A 23565-nucleotide genomic window follows, 5' to 3' on the forward strand; every position below is an offset into this window, starting at 1 on the left:
GGCCAGGCGAGCGCGGCGATGTGAGGGAGGCGGCCGGCGGCTCCCGCCTCAGGAAGGGCATGTTCGGAGGGGCGGCCGCGGCGCGCCGCCCGCCCCAGCGCCCCCTCCCCAGCGCCGCCGCCGCCGCCGCCGCCGCGCCCGCACCGCGATAAAAGGGGCGGCCGCGCTTCCTGACGCGAGACCCGCGCTCGCCGCCGCCGCCCGCCCAGGCGGCGATGACACGGCGCCCGCGGCGGCCCCGAGGCGCCGGGCGGGCCGTTTGCTGACCGGATCGCGGCTGCCCGCCAGCGCGTCCGCCGCGCCGCCGCCAGCATGGGCTGCGCCCCGAGCATCCACATTTCCGAGGGCCGGGCGGTGTACCACGGCGGCAAGGAGGCCGAGGACGCGCCGGGCGCCGCCGCGCCGCCGCCGCCCGCCGCGCCGCGCCTCGCACCCGGCCCGAAGACCACCGCCTCACCCGGGGCCCGCGGCGCCGGCCTCGCGGAGTCCGAGCCTCGCGACGGCGGCGGCAGGAAGGTAAGGGGCGCCGGGGCTGGCGGCGCGGGCCGGCGGCAACTTTCCCGCAGGGGGCGGGCGGGGCTGCCGCCCGGGCGGCGGGCCCCTCTCGTCCGGCTTTGGGCGGCTTTGACGGGGCGCCAGCACCCGCTCGCCGGGCAGCGGCCCGAGGGAAGCCCGAGCCGCGCGTCCTCGGACCCTCCCCGGTAGGCTTGCGGGCTGGACGCCCTCCGAGCCGCGGCGTCGGTTCCCGGGCCCCACCCGACGTCTCGGGTGGCGGGGCCCGCCGTGAACGTGCCCGGGGCGCTCGAGTCCCTTCCCTGCCCCAGAGCGGGGAACCCCCAGGACATCGTGGCGCGCCCCTGAAACGTTCAGCGAGCGTGAGCTTTGTTCTGTGGGCTCTCGTGATGGCGAGGGATGGGCGGCTGGCCCCGGGGAGCCGCGGCGCTGGATCTCAGCACCCTGTTTTGTCCTCCCTCTTGTCGGTTTTGCACATGCCTGCAGTTGCAGTTTCCCGGTTTCTCTGGGGCTGTTGAAACGTAGTCTGAAGAGGCGGCAGCAGCTCTGCCTCATTGCACGTGCATCTGAGGTTCACGGTTGTTACCGCACGTGTTGTACTTAGAGCCTATGGAATGAGAAAATGCCATCAGAAACGCGATTTTTGAAGCATTCAGCGGAACAAAGTTAATTTCTTATTAAGGACTCTCGCTGGGACATTTTGCGACTGCTTTTCACAATTGTGTCTTCTCCAGCGCGCATCGCCTTGGCTCAGGTTTCGTCAAAGTTTGTGGGCTTAGTCTTCGTTAAGATTTCCTAAAGGAAAGATAAGGGGGAAAAAAGGGGCGGGGGTGGGGGAGAGTTTCATTAAGGCACACAGCAGCAGCTTTCCAGTTCTCTGATTTGGAATTGTAGAGCTGATTCCATGCGTTTATGGTTTATTAAACTGGGAAAACATCTCTGGTGTGCATGGCCTCAGATACTTGATCATCCCTCTCATTGCTGCTGCTTTTTAAAAAGTCATTTGCGAAGTCGTTTGGATTTTCTGGCTTACTGGGGATTGCTAGACCTCCCAAGTCTGATACCGTTTGTTCACTTTCTGTGTTAAATTTCTAGCAGTCGCCCATGAGGCTTTTTCCATACGAAAGCGAAAAGTCTTTTTCAGTGTTGCATAACCTAGATGAAGTGACTTCCCCACCCCTCCAGTACGCTAGGTGAAAAATCTAACTTTGTTTCGATTATCAGAAGTTGGATTCCTTCTATAGATCCTTGAAGAAACCTGTGATGTAAGTTTTCGACTGTGAACACGCTGCTCCTAATGTCAGCTTAGTGCTTAGACATTAAGCCTACCTAGTTGGCTTAAGAAAAGCATTACACCTGTGAAGTTAAATACGGAATTGTTAACAGCTTTCAAGTTTTTGACCCACATCTGATACTGGTTTTCTTGCATTAACTAATAATGAACTTTTAGGTCACCAAATTAGGTGTTTTAGAAAGAGGCCCTGTGTCTTGCCTTTTTGTGGTGGTGCAGGTGTCCTAAAATTCACGTGTGTCTTATAAGCATCTCCAGTGCAGCAACTTCTTGTTCTGCTATCCACAGTCTGTAGGGCCCCTGAGTTTTTAAGAGTCTTACATATTCTGTCCCATTGTCAGACCGTTGTTTTGAGTTGGGGCCCAGAAAAAGACATCCCTCATTTACAGTGCTTAATCCTTTGGCATGCATACAGTAGCTCCTAAATAAATGTTTGCTGAACTTGGCTCTTTATTGTTAACTGAACGATGAAACTTTTCACTCACTGGAATTTTATTCCAGAAAACCTCCAATATAGGCTTTAAGGTAATATTAGTATTTCTAGAGAAGTCAAACTGTAAATAACAACACCAAAACCGCAGAAATGCTTGTTAGTCACAAACTGTACATGTTGATACCACATCTCAGTTACAGATATTTGTATGTAGGCATTTCAGGTAATAAGGCCGAGGTAAATATCAGCATATTTTTTAGTTTTTTTTTTTTTTTCTTTAAGGGAAGGAATCTTTTATTTTCATTTTTTATTTTTAAGACTTTATTTGAGAGAGAGAATGAGAGAGGGGTGAGGGATAGAGGGAGAAACAGGGAGCCCAATGCGGGACTGGATCCCTGGACCCCAGGATCATGACCTGAGCTGAAGGCAGACGCTCAACCGACTGAGCCATCCTGGTGCCCTTTTCTTTCTTTCCTTTTTTTTTTTTTTTTTTTTTTTTAAAGATTTTATTTTATTTTATTTTTTTAAAAAGATTTTTTTTATTTGAGAGAGAGAGAGAGGGAGAGAGGGAAGCAGGCCTCCCGCCGAGCAGAGAGCCCGATGGCGATGAGGGGCTTGATCCCAGGACCCTGGGATCATGACCTGAGCCGAAGGCAGACGCTTAACGACTGAGCCACCCAGGTACCCTTTAAAGATTTTATTTTTAAGTAATCCGTACACCCAGTGTGGGGCTCCAACTCAACCTCAAGATCAAGAGCTGCATGCCCCACCAACTGAGCCAGCCAGGTGCCCCAAGGGAATGAATCTTTTAAAATTATCAGACACATTCTAGAAATCTAAAAATACATGTTTAGAGAAGATAAACTTCCAAGGATTTAGCAAAATCAAATTATTATACAATTAATTTGAATTCCTTTATAGTAATATACCAAGATCCAATTTTAGTTTATTAAAAGTTATTTATTTTAGGGGCACCTGGGTGGCTCAGTCAGTTAAGCATCTGCCTTGGGCTTAGGTCATGATCCCAGGGTCCTAGGATTGAGCCCCACAGAGAGCTCCCTGCTCAGGGGGGAGTCTGCTTCTCCCTCTGCCCCTGCCCCTGTTCATGCTCTCTCTCTCAAATAAAATGTTAAAAAAAAAAATTTCTTCTTAAAAATACAGTAAATCAGCATATCACTGAATGGATTTCAAAAAGAAGTTCATTGGGGAAGTTTTTGTATTTTAGTAGTACATATAGAAAACACTAGTTCATCAAAATGCTTGGGAGATTGATAATTGCATTTTCAGATTAAGTAGTGTGTCCCCCTACTTATATCTCGCATGTGTTCCCTGAAGCATCTTGTTGACTGTTAATAAGTATTAAATGAAAAAAGGAGCCATGTCAAAATAAGTTTGGAAAATACTGGCTCAGACTAAGTTCTGCAGATTTCTCTTATGCAGGATTTGTCAGAAAACTTCATTTCCTAAAATACACTGTGAATCTCCAAATGGTGTTTAGAGTGTGCAGCATTTCCCAAACTTGTTCGATTATAGAGGCTTTTTATAGAGTTGTGTCTTAGACCACATGTTAGGACATGATTCCCAACATGAGATACCAATATGCAAAGTACAAGAAACATGCTTAACAGTAGAACACAGTAAACGTGATTTGCTTCTTAATGATTCCAAAGGTACTTCAGGATCTTGTAATACATTAGGCTGGGTCATCTTATAGGAACTTATTTAAGTGTTACTAAAAATGTTCTGTTTATTCATTTCAGAAGTTATAGTCTGTGTGGTTACAGATAATGAATGCTGTGTTCAGTTTGAACACTTAGAGTTTTGTTTTATTTTTAATCAGCTTGAGTTTTAACTGTAACATTTCAATATTTTCTTGTCAGTCTGGATTTACTTGGTCTTCCCTTTCCTTAGCTAGGACTTGAGTTGCCCTTGAAAGATTTGAGGGTGGAGGCAGGAGTGTCAGAGGAGAGCCTGTGCACCCCCCTCCCCTTTTTGCAAACACCCAGTGCACTGCTGTGATCCTACCCCCCATTTGTCATTTAACAGCTCTGTGAGGGTGGCACTCACGTCTGTTTTGTTCACTGCTGTATCCCCCCATATAGTGGGCCTTCCACAGACATCTGTCGAATTAGAGAACTGCGTGAACCAGGCTGGAGAAGGGGAAAATCCACCCAGCCCATAGAAAGGAAATAGAAACCAGTTTTAACTAGAGTGGAGGCTGGAGGATTTAGCTCTGGTTTTGTGGAGATCTCTGGTTATTGCCCTTTCAGAGCATTTATACCAGGGAATAACAGAGTTCTACTGTGGTGAGCGGAGTAGATTCCCCTCTGAAGGCTGAAGGATTAGTGCAGCTGGGCGGGCAGCGCACAACAGGTGACAGGTAATAGGGGGCCACACACTGACGTCTCCCGGAGGGTTCCTGGCCTGAGCGCTCAGAGTCTACTCACGCCCACTCTCCATCCTGTCGCTAGTCTTCACTTCTGTCCTTCTCTTCTCCTTCCCCCAGTTTTCTTGTATTTTTTTTTTTTTTTTACTACCTTCCTCCCCTTCTTCCCTTCCTCCTCAAAACTGACCAGATTTACCAGCTTTGATGTCCCCCCAAGTTTAGTGGTTTCTTGGTGTTTCTTAGCTATGGAATAAAATATGTTGCTTGCTCTTAATGTACAGAGTGGGTTAATCAAATTTTTCTGTTTCCCTTAACTAAAGCAAATTTCTCTTTGCGTGACCTGCCTGATTTTTTACCCCCACTAGGGGACATTGACTCTGGGTGGATTATGGAATTATTGAAAGTTTCCTTCGGAAAGTGTAGTTGACAAAATGAGATCTAACTTTCTGTTCCTGAAATACGTGACTATAATTTATCGCTGTAGGTACTGCTTTTTCATTTTCTTGAATTCTTATTATATATATAAAATACTTTGCATTTATATTCTATATTGTTTTAGTGCTTAGTATCATTACCACCTTAACATGAAGTGTGGTTCTTAAGATAGATGTTTTGAATGTCTCAACTCTATCAGCACAGACGTGTGCTGGGCTAGCCCAGACCCTCCTTGCTGAAGTGAGGGTTGGGATAAGGCCTGTGGTCCCCTTCTGACACAAATGTTCCCTGTGAAATGGCTTATGACACTGTTTTTTGTTTTTGTTTTTTTTTTCCCTTTGTACAGCTTGCCCATTTGGGATGGGCCCTTTAATAGGGGAAGTTTCATGATGTGAGTCTGCAGGTTGAGGCAGATGTCTCAGAATAACGTAAAATGCCTTAAAGGACAAAACTTTTTAAAAATTAACATCAAAAAGAAGAGAGGGCGAAGTTTCTTAGAACATGAGTAATCCCTTGGTCTTGTCCAAGGTCAGTGGCTTCAGCCTGCTTTCTCAATACAGTAAGGTGGTAGGAGGCGCTGGACTCAGAAGTTCCTGGAGGGCAGACTATTCATAGTCATAATATCCACCATTTCTTGGATGCTTTTGATGTTGCAGGCACTGTGCTGAATGTCTTACAGATGTTATCTCATGAAATCCTTACAACCCTGTGAGGTGACTGGTGTCATTTCCATTTGCAGATAAAATACTGTAGGTTAGAAACTCACCCACGCTCATACAGGTGAGCCTCTTCAAACCCAGTGCTCCTGGGCTGCTCTCTGTTACTCCCTATCTCCATTACATTTCCCATCCTCTGGCTCTCTTCTAGGTTGCAGATGTCGCAGGTCCACCTGGGTTTTGAGCAGGTATCCTGAATCCACATTATCAGGATTTTGTTAAGTCATGACCTGCTGGGGAAATTGGTTCCAGCCCTGCCTTAGGTTCCTGTGTTTGTGAGAGTCGAAGCCATATTTGGCCCTGCCCCAGTGAACTGAAGTCAGGCATCTGTGAGGCCTTCTCGTTTGTTCTCTTTGCTCTCTGACATGAGTTGGCAGGCCTCCCTCGAGAGGCCTTTTCACTCTCCCCTCCTCCTGCCCAGGCTTCAGGTAGCCTTCCTTAGCCAGGAGCCCCCCTGGAGCTAGTTCTTCCCATCAGCCTTTGTCCAGAGCACAGCACTCCCTACCTCCAGCTCTGCATGTGTGCATCTTCAAGGCCCTACTGACGAAATCTTTCTTGAGCCCCTGGTTGTACTCGTACTCTCTTTTCTCTGCTCTTAGGATCTTCCCCTGCAGCCCTTGGAGATCTGACTTGAGCCTGTGGTGGGATTACAGGCCTCTTGAGGACAAGGCCTGTGTCCTAGATTCCTTACATTTCCCAAAGTGGTTAGTACACTCAGTGAATGTTTGGATAAATACACCAGTCTCTAAGGCTGGGAGGGCTTTTATTCCTGTTCCACAGGGCTCTCTCACCTTATTTAAATTTAACAAAAATTGTTGGGGTGTGTTGTCTGTGCTTTCACAAAAAGCCAAAATACCCCGAAGCCAGTGATTAATGTGTTGGGTGATTGCTAAAGCTTTTGCCTTCAATTCTGGCTGCACTGGGGTTGAGCAATGTTCCTGGGCCCCCTCCTTCTGTTCTACTTTTGTTCTGCTCTGGTAAGAAGAGTGGTGGAATATCTTGACAGAGAAGTGTTTTGACAAGTTTTGTACTGCTGTTTCTTGGCTACAGGCGTCGTGTGCAGTCTGTCCATCTACACAGACCGGAAGGATGTCACAGATCTCCCTAAACTTTGAAGATGGCCTCAAAGAACCGGGGGAGTGGGGCTTGCCAAGTGCTTTTGGGCCGAATGGGTTTGAAGTAGACCTTGGGTCGGTGAAATCATGCTTTTTCACTGTCTGCTTGTGTCTGTCTCCGCTGCGCTGCTGGGGACAAGAGCCGCCTCGCTCGCACTCTGCTGGTGGCGGCCCAGAGGGCTGGTCACGCCAGCAGTTTGCACGTTGCCTTCAGCTGTTCGGGGAGGATGGTAGCTGCCCAGTGAGGTGTGTTTGAAAGACCACAGAAGAGCCAGAGACCTTTGTGTTGGGTCCAGCTCCGTCAGGCACTGGCTGTGTGATATTTGCCAAATTCCGATCCCGGGTTTTCTCAAGCATAAAATGAGACCAGAATACCCAGGTTTAGGTGAGGATCACTTAAAATAATCTGTGTAGAAGCGTTTTGCAAACTCCAAGGCACCAGCACGTGTAAGGATTGGGCTTTTTCTTTGAGTCGCCTCTCTCAAAGGCAAGCTTCGCTCAAATATATCCGCTTATTTTTTTAAAAGCCAATCTCTTCCCTTTGAAAATATGTTTTTGTCTTTTCTCTAATATTGTGAAAAATTTTAAGCATACAGTAAAGTTGAAAGAATGCGTACCCATCTACCTCCCACCTAGATTCTGCAGTTAACATTTTCCTCTATGTGCGTTATCACCTCTTTCTATCCCATTATCCATCACAATGTTTTGTTTTTGCATGAATTTCAAAGTTTCAGACATCACTGTACTTAACTCCTGAACACTTCAGTATGCCTGTCACTTACTAGAGTTCAAAATTTGTTTCCTTTTTGTTTGACAAATGTATATACTGTCTAAATGCAAATCTCTGCCAAGATACACAATATTACTGTCCCCCAGTGGAAAGTTCTCTGTGCTCCTTCCCCATTCCTAACCCCACCTGCCAGCAACCACTGTTGTGATTTTTTTTTTTTTAATTTTTATTTATTCATGAGAGACAGAGAGAGAGAGGCAGAGGGAGAAGCAGGCTCCCAAGGAGCAGGGAGCCCGATGTGGGACTCGATCCCAGGACCCTGGGATCACGACCTGAGCCGAAGGCAGACGCCCAACCATCTGAGCCACCCAGGCGCCCCACTGTTGTGATTTTTATCCATTATAAATTATCTTTGCCTAGCAATAGAATCTTAAAATATGTATTCTTTTGTATAAGGCTCCTTGTACTCAGCACAGCATTTCTGTGATTCATCTATGTTGCACATGCTGGTCACGTGTTTTTTCTTGCTAAGGAGTAATTTTGTTGTGACTAGATCCCAGTCCACTTCTTCATTCTCTTGTTGATGGAGAACAACAGGGCTCTTTCTAATTTTTGGCTATTAAGAATAAAGCTGCTATGAATATTCTAGTATAAATTATTTTGTGGGGCATATGCTTTCATTTCTCTTAGGGAAACACCGAGTGGAGTTGCTGGATCGTAGGATAGCTGTATGTTTAGCTTTTTAAGAAGCTGCCTGACCTTTTCTGACATGGTTCTACAATTTCACACTCCTGCCAACAATGTATAATAAAAGTTCAGTGGCTCCACATCCTTGCCACTGTTCGGTGTTATCAGTTTCCTAATTTTATCCATCCTCGTGGATGTGTAGTGGTTTCTCATTGTGGTTTTGACTTGCATTTCCTCAATGGCTAATAATTTTGAGTACTTTTTATGTGCTTATTGATCGCTTATGTAACTTCCTTTTTGAAGTTTGTAACACTTTTTTCTTAAAAGGAAATATAAATCCTTTCATGACCCCTGGGTACGGAAGAGCTTATTAAACAAGTTACACAAACCATTTGCCATAAAGGAAAAGGGTGATAAATTCTACTACCTTAAAATAAAGTACTTCTCATCAAAAGAGTGAAAAGGAAGGAAAGCCATAGTTTGGAAGAAGAAATTTGTAACACATAATACCAATGAAGGATTAGTATCCAGAATACATACAGAACTCCTGCACATCAATTAAGAAAAAGACAGCCCAGTTGAAAAACAGTTAAAGACACAGACCGGCCTGTTATTTAAGAGGAAACCAAATGGCTGATAAACACATGAAAAGATGTTTGAGCTCATTGGGGAAATGCAAATTAAAGCCACAATGAAACAACATTTTACACCCACGAATTGGCAAACCTTTAAAAGCTTGACAGTGTTTTGAGGCAGTCTTCAACACTGTAGGTAGACGTATTCATCCACTTGGGAAACCCATTGTCATGACCAGGTACAGATGAACGTGTGACCCTATGACCTAGCAGTTTCACTCTTAGAAACACACATGTGAACTGGAAACATGTACAAGAATGCTCATAACAGCATTGCTTCTAATAGCAACCTTTTTATTAAACTCAAATATCAGCAGTATAGTGGATAAATAAGTTGTGATATATTCAAATATATTGAAAAGGGATACTTCACAACTTTGAAAATGAATGGGTTATAGCTTCAGGTGTCAGCAGATCAATTTCAAAAACTTGATGTTGAGAAAAAGAAGTTACAGAAGAATTTATAAAGTATAACTTTTTAAAGCATAATAGCTGAACAGTGTATTATATGGGAATATATAGGACATACATATAGATATTAAAGCTACACAGAAAACCAAAGAAGTAATTACTATGAAATTCAGTTAGGCAAAGAAAGTTTAAGTACTAAAATGATTAACAGATTAATTTCCAGCGCCTAGTTTAGAGGATGTAGGAGGACTGTGCCAGGCCCTGCCCTCAGGACACAAGTAGTCAGTCCTCTCTGGAAAGGTGGGGCAGGCCTCTGAGCTGGAAGTGAGGCTGGCACCTGAGGGATGGAGAGGCACGAGCCTGGTCTGGATTGGTCATAAGATGCAGAGAGAGCTCAGGTCAGAGCCCTCGCCCCTGCCTGGGGAAGATTGGGAGGACCTGGATAGTAGAGAATAGGGGGATGTACATGGGGGTGGGAGGTGTTGACTTGTTCTGCGGAATTTGGGGACCCTGACCACAGGTAGGAGGGAGGGCCTAAAAGCCGGGGGGAGGAGTTTGTGAAGTCCATCCTGTAAACCTCCACAACTCCTAAAGGCTTTTCATTTTCAGCAGGGTAGTTACAGGGTAGACCTATTTTATGAAGATTAAGTTTAGGAGGAGATCGCAGAGGCTGGGGGGTAGGAAAAGCTAGCAGTGGGGCACTAGCCACGGGGCGGTGGCTGTGGTTCAGGCCTAGGGTAAGACCAGGTATAGGTAATGCGGTGCGGTGGTTTGGGAAAGGACAGAATGAGCGAAGGAAGAGCTGGGAGGCTGGGGGACAGATCAGACGTGGGGAGTGAGGGGCAAGGGCAGTGGAGGGCGACTCAGAGCAGAGGTTGGGGTTTACTGGCTTGGAAGGACTGTGATAACATGTCGCCATTGGTACAGCGCTCTACAGTTTACCAAGTGCTGTTTTTATACATCATCTTATTTGATGTTCCCCAAACTCCTGTGAGGTAGGAAGGAGGGATTTTATTGTCCCTGTTGAAGACCTAAAGAAGCAAAAACTTAAAGTGATCAAATGACTTGCCCAAGTTTGCAGTGACCACCTAAAGGTTCACTATATAACAGCATAGGGCAGAAGCCAGACGAAAGAGAGGTGAGAGTTTTATTTATTTATTTTTAATTTTTAAAAAGATTTTATTTATTGGAGAGGGAGAGCCTGTGTGTCCCTTAGGGGGTGGAGGAGGTCCCGGGGAGGGGCAGGGGGAGAAGCAGGCTCCCTGATGAGCAGGGAGCCCCATGTGGGGCTCGATCCCAGGTCCCTGAGATCATGACCCGAGCCAAAGCTGGACGCTTAACCGACTGAGTCATCCAGGCACCCCAAGGTGAGAGTTTTTAAAAAAGCCTCTCTTGTCCTTCGGTTCTGGATTTGTTTTATAAAAGGAAACTTTGACTTTTCCTCATTGTAAAAGTAACATTCATTGTAGATAGCTTGAAAAATAGGGAAAGGAGCAAGGATCGCTTAAGTTGCACAGTCACTGAAATTGCACAGTCAGGAGTAGCTTCTCATAAAACGGTGGTATGTTTCCTTACATCCATGTAGGTTACTTCAAATAACTGTAATTAAAACTATTTTTTGAACAGTTTTGTTCTTTAGTTCTAGGAAACATTGAGCTATTATTTCTTCAGATGTTGTCCCTCTTCCATTTGTTCATTTCCCTTCTGCGGTTCTGTCCAAATGGTGGGACTTAGACGATCTTTTTTTTTAATTAAAAAAAAATTTTTTTTTTTAAGATTTTATTTATTTGCGAGAGAGAGAATGAGAGACAGAGAGCATGAGAGGGAGGAGGGTCAGAGGGAGAAGCAGACTCCCTGCTGAGCAGGGAGCCTGATGTGGGACTCAATCCCAGGACTCAAGGATCATGACCTGAGCCGAAGGCAGTCGCTTAACCAACTGAGCCACCCCAGCGCCCGACTTAGACGATCTTGATCTGTCCTTTGTGTCTCTGCTTTTCTTTCCCATCTCTGTGCTGTACTCTGGGAGGGCTGTGGAAGCTACTCTTGTAGCTAGCTTTCTGGCTCAGTCCTCAAGGTCTCTTCCACTCTCCAGCCTGTCGAGCTCTTAAATTGGACGGGTTTTGTGTTCAAAATGTGTGCTTTGTTCTCTTCCTTACTGCTTATTCGTGTGTTTTGGTTGCACCATACTCCCTTATTTTTTTGAGGATATTAATTATATGTGCTTTAAAGTCCTATTCTGATTGCTGCTAATTTAAGACATTTTTTGAGGTATAAATGCAGTCAGCAAAGTGTACATCTTGATACAAATTTTACCCAGGTGTGCCACATATAACATATCAAGATAGACCATTTCCAGCACTCCAGGAGGCTTGCCTAATGGCTCTTCACTGGTTTTTTTTTTTGTAGTTTTAACACTTTATTATGAAAAATCTCAAATATACAGCATTTCTTTTTTTTATTTTAAGTAAGCTATATGTTCAATGTGGGGCTCGAACTTGTGACCCAGAGATCAAGAGTCACATGCTATACCACCTGAGCCAGCCAGCTGTCCCAAATATACAGCATTCTTGAAGGAGTTTTACAGTGAACACTTGTATACCCAGCTCCTGTATTTTACATTAGCACTCTACTTGCCTTATCACATGTGTCCATCTATCCGTCCTTCTCTCCATCCATCTCCTTTTTCTTTGATGCATTTTAAAGGAATTGCAAAAAAAAAAAAAAGTAATTGCAGACATCAGTGCAGTTTCTCTGAAACACTACAACATGAATATCATTAATTAAGAGTTCAGTCTTTTTTTTCTTTTAAGGTAGAATTTACATACTGTAGTGAAATGAACAAATACTTATTGTACATTTGCTGCGTTTTGACAAATGTATACGTATAGTTGTGTAATCCAAACCTCTGTTAAGGTATACTACATTGTCCTCACTCCAGGACCCCCCTCCCCCGTGGAATTCCATAGTATGTACTCTTTTATGTAACACTTTCACTCAGCACTCTGGTTTTGAGATTCATCTATGTTTTCTGTATTAGTGGTTCATGGTATTGTAACTGTTTTAAAAGCACATGATACATACGGTTAAATTTCCCTCCAGAAAGATGTGATCAAATTTTAATATCACAGGAACATCTGAGAGCACGTTTTACACTTTCAACAATCTGATTGTGAGAGAATGGTATTTTATTGGTAATTTAATTTGAGTTTATTTCATTTATTGTTTATTATTATTATTATTTTTTTTTCCAAGTGTGTATTAGATATTTGAACTTCCTCTTCAGCAGTGTTGGTATTTCTCTGTTAAAGTCTGTTTCCCATTTCTCGATTTGGGCTTTAGAGTGTAAAAATTTTTATTTGTAAGAGCTTTTTCAAGTACGTTTGGGAGTTCAGTTTTGATCTCATGCTTATTGCACATCTTTTTCTGTAGCCTTTTCCTTTTTACTGGGTGTGTTTTTTAAAAAATGACAGACATTTTACATTTTTATGAAATCAAGTTTACTGCTCATGTTTTTTCTATTTGCTTTATATAACGTCAGCTTTTACTACAGAAATAGTATGTGGTACAGGTATTGTAGAACATTAATAAGTGTTGAAATGCAGTTTTCACTACCTGGAGATCGTTGAGCGTGTATCTTTCCAGATTTTTTTCTGTTCATATATGTGCATTTTTTTCACTGAAATTAGATCATATGGTAGTAATGCTGTTTTTTTTTAAATTGTGGTAAAGTATACTATAACATAAAATGTACCCTTTTAATCATTGCTAAGTGGACGGTTCAGTGGCATTAAGCGCAATCACATTCTTGTGCAACCATCACCACCATCTATCTCTAGAGCCTTTTCATCTTCCGAAACTGAAACTTCCTACCCATTAAATACCAACTCCTCATTCCTTCCTCCTCTCCAGTTCCTGGCAACCACCATTCTACTTTTGACTACTCTAGGTAACTGGGAATCACATGGTATCTGTACTTTTGTGACTTATTTCACTTGATATGTCTTTGAGATTTATCCATGTTGTAGCATGTATCAGAATTTCATGTTTTTTTTTAAGGCTGAGTAACACTCCACTGTATGCGTATACCACACTTTGTTAATCCATTCATGCACTGATGGACACTTGGGTTGTGTCTACCTTTTGATTATTGTGAATACTGCTATGAACATGGGCATACAGATTTCTTCAAGTTCCTGCTTTCAGTTATTTTGAGTAAATATACACCCAGAAGTGGAGCTGATTGATTATATGGTAATTCTATTTTTAATTTTTTTTTTTTAAGATTTTATTTATTTATTTGAGAGAGAGAATGAGATAGAGTGAGCATGAGACGGGGGAGGGTCAGAGGGAGAAGCAGACTCCCCGCCGAGCAGGGAGCCCGATGCGGGACTCGATCCCGGGACTCCAGGATCATGACCTGAGCCGAAGGCAGTCGCTCAACCAACTGAGCCACCCAGGCGCCCTATTTTTAACTTTTTGAGAAGCCACTGTAATTACATATTGTTTTGCAATGGACTTTTTTTCAGCCAATAATCTGTACATTTTCATTTTAGTAATGTTTTATCTAATACCCGTAGCATAGCACACTGATATCCCCTATGATCTCAGAAATGTTCCCTGCATTGTATTTGCTTGTTACGATCCTTATATTTCTTTTAACCTAGCACATCCCTTCCCTTACCCACCACTTTTTTGTTACACTGACTTTTTATAGAGACCTGACCAATTTGTCCTAACTTCTGAATTTGTCTTATTGTTTCCTTGTGGTGTCATTTAGCTATCCTTCTTTCCTCTATATTTCTTGTAAACTAGAAGTTTTATCTAAAATGGATGAAAGTTACATATTTTGGGTTAGAATACTTCATTAGTGATCCATGAATCAAGTGAGAAGACACAAAATATCTGATTGACCCACCATTATAGATGGTCAGATTGACTACTGGGTTAGGGTGATGAGAATCTGAGCCCTCCCTCTTGAATCAGGTTCCCCTCATAAGGACAGAAATTGATCTGTGTGGCACTCAGCACTGTATGAATTTTCACTTCACCAGAGGCTAGTCACCTAGATTCCGCCGCTCTTTTAGCACCAATCGATAATCCTTATTTAAAATAACAGTTCTGATCAGGGTTAATGGATGATGTTTCCTAATTCAGTTACTTTTCTACCTGCAGTAGTTAATGTTCTCTGCAAAGTGAAAATTTCCTTCATCAGTTGGGGCCAGGGCTATTTGGTTACTATAAAATATAGTTCCTATTAAACAGGCAGGGTAAATTTTCCCCTTTAATTAACAGTTTTAATAGTTGAGGAGTTGCTGCCTCCAATGGGAATGAATATGTTGTTATTTTTTTTCCATTTTTATGAAGTGTAATTGTGGACATAGGGATTTTCATTGGTTGGATGTGCTTGGATCTATTATAGTCTCTCTCTCTTTTTTTAAGACTGAAATGGTAAAACCTTTGGCCACTGGGGGCTCCTTCAGATTGCCTTCTGTATCCTTCTGACATGATTCTATTCATTTTGAAAGCACCTCCGGTTGTCCCAGGCTCAGCTTGTACCTTCCTTGTCCCGGACCAGACATGGGCCTTTTCTCCAAGGTGCCCTGGTGCTGTTAGTGGGGAAATGGAGTTGGAAGCTCCAGTTTAGGTGCTAGGAGTGCTCAGTATTCGTTTTGGAGCATTTTAGGGGATAGATCCAGAAAGTATAGCACTACAAAATCAAACCCCAAGTTACACAACTCATGTATACTTTCAAATTAGTTTTTTTTCTTTTTTAAAGATTTTATTTATTTATTTGAGACAGAGAGAATGAGAGACAGAGAGCATGAGAGGGAGGAGGGTCAGAGGGAGAAGCAGACTCCCTGCCGAGCAGGGAGCCGGATGCGGGACTCGATCCCGGGACTCCAGGATCACGACCTGAGCCGAAGGCAGTCGCCCAACCGACTGAGCCACCCAGGCACCCATTTTTTTTTCTTTTTTAAAATATTTTTCATTTACTTATTTATTTGAGAGAGAGAGCGAGGGAGCATGAGCGGGGGGAGGGGTAGAAGGAGAGGGAGAAGCAGGCTCCCCGCTGAGCAGGGAGCCTAACGTGGGGCCCAATCCCAGGACCCTGAGATCATGACCTGAGCTGAAGGCAGATGCTTAACCGACTGAGCCACCCAGGTGCCCCTCAATTTAGGTATAATAATTCAGTGTTTTATCTCCATTTGCTTGATTTTATAATTGTATTGCTTTTCTTTTACACTGACAATTTTGATTTTTCTTCCTTTGTTTTAAGCGTAAGTCCTTATTCATCCAGATAGAATTAAGTATTCATATGTCAAAGTATTTTTGTGTGTTTATTTAATTTCAGCATTTAGTTTTTTAAATCTGGCATTTATTTTGGGTATTTAGGTATTTTGGTGTGAGGGGAGGATCTTAGTGCTTCAGAATAGCGAGTTACTGTTCTAGCACCTTTTATGTACATAATTATTTTTATTCCCTCTGGTTTATACTTTCACCTGTATCATATTTTTGGGTTCTCTGTTTTTGGTTATTTATTCTCGCTGGTACTATTACTGCACTGATTTCATTTTTATGGCTTTATGTTTTCATAGTGTCTGGTAATGTTAATCCTTTTTCTCGTTAGGTCCCATTAAAAAAAAAACCCCCTTAACCCATCCTTGTCTATTTTTCCATGTCGTATTAGGATGGTTATGATCTACCCCCAAGCTTTGGGGGGATTTTGATTATATTAGAGTTTAATCCACTGTAATTTGAGAAGAGTTGATAGTTTTATGGAATTCTTCTGTCCATGAACATATTTATGGTTCATTTATCTTACACATTTTCACGTCTTTCTAGGATAATTCTGTTGGAGCCAGAATCTTTTTCTAAATTAAATCTTTTAACTATTTCAATTAGATAAAATATGTTGATGTGGCTGAATTTTCCTAAATATTCTATAGTTGTTCAGTTGATTTTTTTTTCATTTGTTTGTGAAATAGATAAATCTTAAGTGCATAGTGTCTTGGGTTTTTTGAGATAAATGTTTACATTATTAGCCGACTGATGGTTTGGGGTTTTCCTTTCCCAAAGTAATGCTTTTTAATGTGTTTCCATGTTGGATTGCTTTGGGGTTTCAGAACATTGTCAATAATAATGATTTTTAGCATGCATCTTTGTTTTATCCTGATTTTAATGGTTGTATGTCCAGTTCCTCACTCTTAGGTGTGATCTTGGCTGTTGCTTTTTTAAGACCATGTGCTTTTATATACTTCATTAAGGAAATAGCTTTCTAGTCCCTGTTTTCTATGAGTGTTTTTAAAAATTGCAAATGTCAGATTTTATCAAAAGCCTTCCCCCGACCCTTGCTTTTTGTTTCATCTAATGAGATAATCACATGCTTTTTCTTGGAATTACTGATGTGACATGGCCTAATTGGATTTTTGATATTTTAAAAACTTTGCATTCCTAAAATAAATCCTGCTTGCTTGTTATAGATAATTTTTTTAAAAAGTTAAAAATATAAAGTTGAGCTTTGAACAAAATGGGCATTAGGGGTGCTGACCCCCTGCCTGTCTAAAAGCCCATGTATAACTTGTGACTCCCCCAAAGCTAACTATTAATAGTCTACTTTTGACTGGGAGTCTTATCGATCACATAAATAGTTGATTAACACATATTTCAGTATTTTTTTCTTTTTGTAGGCTCAACTTCCAGTGTGGTGCCCAACATGGGGCTTGAACTCTCTGAGCTACCCAGGCACCCCTGATTAACGCATATTTCAGAGAAAAGAAAATGTAATTAAGAAATCATAAGGAGGAGAAGATACTTTTACAATACTGTAGTATATCCATTGAAAAAAATTTGTGTATAAGTGAATTTCCAGTTTATGTTGTTTGGGGCATCTGGGTGGCTCAGTCAGTTAAACATCTGACTCTTGGTTTTGGCTCAGATTATGATCTCAGGATTGTGCGATCGAGCCCCACAGCAGGCTCTGCATTCAGTGGGGAGTCTGCTTAAGAGTCTCCCCTCCCCCCTGCTTGTGCACATGTACTCTCTCTCTCTCATAAATAAATAAATCTTTAAAAAATAAACCCATGTTGTTCAAGTGTCAACTACTATGAATTCAGTTTGTAGTAATTTGAAGTTCAGTTTTCTGTATTCATGAGTGAAAGCAAAGTCATCTACAGTTTTATACCCTAACAGAAACCCTTATTAACATTTTATATTAATTTGTATATAATATATATAGTAATAACTCCTTACATTTTTTTTCCTGTGCATGCATGGGAAATTTTAAATTTAAATATTAAATGTAAGTTTTAAACAAATACTTCTATATAGTTTTATATCCTGACTCCTAAATTTAATAATAAATTACAACTATCTTCCCATGTCCTTAAAATTTCTTCAAAATGTAATTTATAGGACAGTACTAATGCTGCCATGTATGGTCTTCTTATACAAGCGTTTATGCATATCTGTGAACATATCCTTAGATTCTACTTCTAAAAATAAATCCTATTTTTAAGTATTGATTTAAAAAAAGAAATTCTGTTTGGGCAGACTTTTGAGCAGTATATAATGAAAAAGAATTCTATTTTATTAAACATTTTTATTGATAAACTTGGCTCAGGTAAGTTACATTTTCATTTTCTTGGAACTTTATTCCTTAGTGGGACCTTCAACTTTACCATATCCCTCTTTCTCGTTTTATGGAGGAGGAAATTGAAGCCCTAAGGGATTTAAGGCTTTAAGGATTTAAGGATCCAAGATCACACAGCAGGTATCGACAAGGCTTGAACAAGTACCTGAACCTGGCACTTGCCCCTTATCCCCGGTACCTTTTATATTCATAGGAAGCGGACCTCTGGTCATTGCACTGAGCTGCCTGGGCGTCAAACTTCCCGCACCACTGTCCAGTTCAGGTTTGCAAAGTATACTCTTGTCCAGTGGTTTTCTTGTACAGAAGCAGTAAAGAAATTGAACACCTGGAATTTCTGAGCTTGGATATCATTAGCGGAGTTGCTTGATTATTTTATTTTATTTTTTTAAAGATTTTATTTATTTGACCGAGAGAGACACAGCAAGAGAGGAAACAAAAGCAGGGGGAGCGGGAGAGGGAGAAGCAGGCTTCCCGCCGAGCAGGGAGCCCGACGTGGGGCTCAATCCCAGGACCCTGGGATCATGACCTGAGCCGAAGGCAGACACCTAACGACTGAGCCACCCAGGCGCCCCAGAGTTGCTTGATTATTATAAAATGGTTCTGTTTTCATTTTAAAGCCTGTACAGATGTGTGTTTTTTCTTCTTAGTTTGTAACGCATGCATTCAGAGTTGGATGCAGTAAAAACCTACATTATTTACATAGTCATTCACTGCATTTGAGCAGCTTCCTTTGCTGCCCCAATATTTTTAGATAAAAGCAGGAAGTCTTGTTCCTTTTTCCTCCCTCAGCCTTTATGCTGTCTTTTTGTTATTCTAGTGTTAAGAAACAGGGTCTTGAAAAGCCAAAGATTCCAAATGAGCTGAGCTGTAGTATAAAGCCTTGCCTTGGGGTGAAGGCAGGCATGGGGTCAGCCTGGCACTGGGTCCAGCAGTATTTACAAAAGGCTCAGACACTGTGTGGTGAAAATTGATAATTGACAATATGAGCAAACTTATTTTAATACTGACAAAAATCAGTACTTCCATTAGACATCAATCTCTACGGTGAGATGAGTTTTCAGAGAGTACGAGTTGGGAAGTGTGTTAGTGGTCTTCTTTCTAGTCTCACTTCTTCCCCATGGCAGGCATTCCCTCAGTTCTCCATCTACATAGAAAACTCTAGTTTGCATGATATAGAGGTTGCTAATTTTTTATTGGATAACAAAGAACTGGGTCACTATAATCGCACATTCAGCACACCTCTATCTGGTGCTTACCTGTGGGCCAGGAACTGCACTAGGCATTTGCAGGTAACATGGAGATGAGTGAAGATGTAGCCTTCCTTTTCAGATGATACACTCCTTAGAGCATAGGCTTGCCTCTAATTGTCTGTCTTTCTGTCTCCTGATTCTGCAGTGCTTGTTCAGAAATATGAACATACCATTTCTGTGATAATAGTCAAAGAGGGCAGGGGAATTGGAATCAGAAGAATTGGATTTGAATTCTGGCTTTGGTACTTGGAGCTGCGGCAAATCATGTCACTCCTGTGTGAGTCACAGTTCCTTGTACGTAAAGCGAACACAGAAGAGAAGGTATGGGAGATGTCTTCTAATCTGTTATACACCATTGAAGTGGTAGATGTTTTCTTGTGTCTCTTTGCTTATTGATCAAAATAATGTTTTCTCACCAGTGGGTCAGAAGAGAAGGAAGCTCTGTTAAAATCCTTTCAGTGCTGCCGAATATACTGATAATGGAAAAATAAACAGGGGTGCACTGATTTTCTGGCCCGTAAACCAAAAAACAGTTTTCAGTGCCAAAAGCTGTGTTTGTCTTGAGAGGCCAAGAATATTTCTGCAATGTAGGACTGCTTCAGATCCCACGGTGAATCTCTTGGGTAATCACAGGGTTTTGGTTTAGGTTCAGTTGTTTATGGGGTTAGCTTTGCTACAGTGTAGTTTGCTCACTGTGCTCAGTTTCTGCCGTAGTAAAATAAGGTAGGCTGGCTGGAGGGGCTCTCTCCGGTCAGGGCTAATATGAATTGAACTTGTTCTTTCAGTATGAAGGCACTGGCCAGTTGGAGCAGTATGCCTATGCCATAGCCAGGTTCTAGAAAGCCCTCTGACCATGACACTTACAATGGGCCCTGGCTCTTCCCCACCAGATTGCTTTGGAGTCAGCTGAATGGTGGCATGAGAGTTTGCCCCCGCCCCCCCCCCCCTTCTTAGCCTTCTTTACTACTGCAGATCCAACTTGCTAAAGTGGTCTACCTTCCTGTTATTTTTCCCTTATGAGGAAATTTTTTGGAATGTCTACCCCACCTAAGCTGTTCTTCTGTACAACAAGTCTTGAGACTGCATTTCTCTGGGTCCCAGATAACCAGAACCCACATGCAGAGGGCCAGGGGATCTGCCCTACAAACAGAGGTTCAGAGAAGGGGCAGAGTGATCAAATGCTAGTCTGACTGTGTCCTGTCCTGCTTAAAACCCTCTGTGGCTCCCCAGTATCAAATTCAGACTCTTTTTTAACCTACAGAGCCCAGCCCACATGTGGCTCTTACCCCCCCTCCAGCTTCATCCCGTGCCTTATGTGTTGAGCACCTCCAGTACTCCCTTTCAGGGACGAATGGCCTCTGGACTTGTGACTGTGCAGTTTGCTCACAAGTACTCTGCTGAGAAAATCTCCCTAACTTAATCAGTAGAAGTAGCAAAAGAACGTTGATGAAGGTAGAGCTCTAAGAAGGAGGTAACTGTTGGAGGAAGTATTTTATGTCTGGAAGAAATGCCCTCGGAGTTTTGTGTTTGTGGTAGTCCATTAAGAGAGAGAAAGAGAAGATTAAGATAGGATGAAGGGTTCAAACAGTCAATGTCATGTCTGCCCAGAGGATAGAGAGGTCCCTGTGGGCTATTCTGGAACAGTGTTTGCCCTCCTGGCTGCTTCTCTGTGGCCCCGAGGACCGGGGCGCTGAAGAGGGCAGCAGAGAATGGGTAGTGTCTGGGCTAGAGGAGCACGCTGGTGGCTGACACAGCCTGTTTTTGCTAAGTACCTGGGGGTCTGAGGCTGCAGAAGTGGCCTCCCCATGGTGGGCACCTGAAGAAATTACCCTTTTATTACAAATAAAAGAGCTTCTGGATCTGATGGTGTGCTGCTGAGTGTCAGGTTAGGTGGGACAAACGTGCTTTTCTGTGATCAATTTGATGCTTATTTTGGTCTACCTTGTTACACCTTAACTAACACATGGGTCACTAACCTGGAAATCAACTAAGATTGATGTAACATAACAATAAAGCTTTCATGTATTGAATGTTTACTACATACCCGGTACTGTTCTAAGTACATGTATTAACTAATGTAATCCTTATGAAAATCCTTGGGCATGGTGTTACCTTAAAGGTTCGCCCTTCAGAGTAAGAGAGTCGAGGCAAGTGGGAGATTGCACGGTATGCCCAAGGTTTCACAGCTAGTGATCGGAGGGAGCACTTGGGTTCAAACCCAGTGGCTTGGTTCCTGAGTCCATACTAGACTTTGCAATTTCTGTATTTTTCATTTTATTTTTTGAGGTTCTTGATATCACGATTTTTTGTTGCTTATTTTTCTGTTTTTTTCAGACAGTTTTCCTGATTATATGGGTCAGGATTCTTTTTTGACTGTGGGTGACATCAACCCGGTCTAAACCAGCTGAGGCCAGAAGTGAAACTCGTGGGCCACTATAACCCGGCTTACAAAACCACACCACGGGAAGGACAGGGGGTATACTAGCTCTGGGGTGAACAAAGTGAGGACTCTCTCCCGCTCTCACATAGTGCCCTCTTCATTTTCGTGGGCTGTTTTTTTCTGCTCAGCAGGAAAAGTGCCCACCAACAGCTGTTGGCCTCACGTGTAACAACTTCATCAGTGGAGAGGGACTGAGCCCCTGCCTTTAATTCCAGTATAGGAGTCCCTGGAAGGACCGAAGAGGGCCTGGCTAAGCGCACCTGCAGCCAGTGGGTGGCTTGCCTGGTGGTGCAGCGTTCCCAACCCTGAGTGGTGCTCGGGGAGGAGCCGCTCTGAGGAAGGGACTGCAGCTCAGAGCCAGAGCTGCCCCCGCCCTGGGGTCCAGTCCAAACCCCCCAATGCTTTTCGGCTTAAGAATGAATACCACTTGTATGTGTAAGGAGAGTTACTGTTCCTAATTTTCATTCTGAGGCAGTTTGTGTTCTGAGTTATCAGAGAAACTTTCCATTCTGTTTGCTAAGAGAAGAATGGATAACAACTTGTGGGAAAATTTCAACAGCTTTTGAAATAGGGCTTCCAGTTGACCTTCTGCCTTACTCTTCCAGTCTGCCTGCGAGATGTTCAAGGACTCCCTATTGCTCATTACTTCTCTTTTTGTCCAGTGCATTCGTAGTTAGGACATGTTCTCGATTCTGTTTTTGCCTTCCACTGGTAAGATCATTGCATCCAGTGTTTTTGTGTTTCTGTTTCATTGGCTGACTATAACCTGGGTAAGGCATCCAACCTTGTGGGCCTTGATTTTTTCACCTGTTGGGATAGGCTGACTATTGTAACAAACCCCAAAATATGCAAAAGTCTTAACCTTGGTAGAAGTTTCTTAGTCATGTAAAATTTAAAATAGGTGTTCCTGATCACAGTGGAAAGCCCTCCTCAAAGTGGCAATTCAGGGACCAAGGCTCCTTCCATCTGTGACTCTGCCATCTTCAACACATGGCTCCCAGGGTCACTCTGCATGTTTGCATGGGCAAGCTCACAGAAGGGGAAAGAGATGAAGGGTGGTGGAGGGTTCTTAGTTGCCAGACCTGGAAGGTGGTCCGTGTTCGTTTTTCACATTCCATTGGCCACTTGGCCACACCTAACTTTACTGAATGCTGGGAAACACGATCTATCTGTGTGCCTTAGGAGAAGAGGAACTGGGATTGAGCAGTTTGTCAATCTTTGCCATACCTCTTTGGTAATATCTGTAATTCTTTCCCTTTTCCTCTTTCCCATGCAAAGCAGTTGTAAAGTTTCTGTGGGATTGAGCCCACCCCCAGTTCCAGGGTGGTCTGTAACATCCTCCTTGCCCCAGTTATCGGGTCAGTATTAGATACATAACCCAGGCCTAAGTCATGGGATTTGTCTGGTCCCAGTTACTAGTTCAGGGGTAGGCATGTGACCTAAATGGTCTCAATCAGACTGTGAAGTGGGTGGGGGCATCTCTTCCCCTCCCCCCCCCATGAGGACAAAACCAACTCCTGGGTGAGAATAAGTTCCGAGAGTTGCAGTCACAGAGCTGGGGTCCTACTGAACCTTGCCTGAAGCTTACAAGGTCTCACTCTCGACTTTGCGTTTACGTGAATGATAAATCTATTGGATAATTATTTGAGGTTAATTTTCTTTACTTAAAACCAAAAGCTTCCTGACTGATACAGCTTGTGAAATGAAAGGGGAGCAGGGAGAGAAAAAGTTTCAGTCTAGATCTCTAAGTTCTGCTTCCCCCTTTTTTTTTTTTTTTTTTTAAGATTTTATTTATTTGACAGAGACACAGCGAGAGAGGGAACACACACAGGGGGAGTGGGAGAGGGAAAAGCAGGATTCTCGCTGAGCAGGG

The 23565-nt window shown here is 43.1% G+C and overlaps 1 protein-coding gene across 2 annotated transcripts in view; it reads left to right on the forward strand.

Annotated features, from left to right (window-relative positions):
- Positions 1-248: 248 nt before the first annotated feature.
- Positions 249-23565, forward strand: part of PDE8A (phosphodiesterase 8A) — a 143015-nt gene continuing 119698 nt past the window's right edge. The window contains exon 1 of one of the 2 annotated variants that reach the window (XM_035024214.1): positions 249-516. In XM_035024214.1, the coding sequence (XP_034880105.1) occupies positions 313-516 (204 nt within the window). In that variant the 5' untranslated portion in view covers positions 249-312. The remainder of the gene's footprint in view (positions 517-23565) is intronic. The other variant, XM_035024213.1, reaches the window with a different exon arrangement.

The sequence above is a fragment of the Mirounga leonina genome, unplaced genomic scaffold (genome assembly GCF_011800145.1).
Source record: "Mirounga leonina isolate KUSES-001 unplaced genomic scaffold, KU_Mleo_1.0 Mir_178, whole genome shotgun sequence".
Taxonomy (NCBI): Eukaryota; Metazoa; Chordata; class Mammalia; order Carnivora; family Phocidae; genus Mirounga; species Mirounga leonina.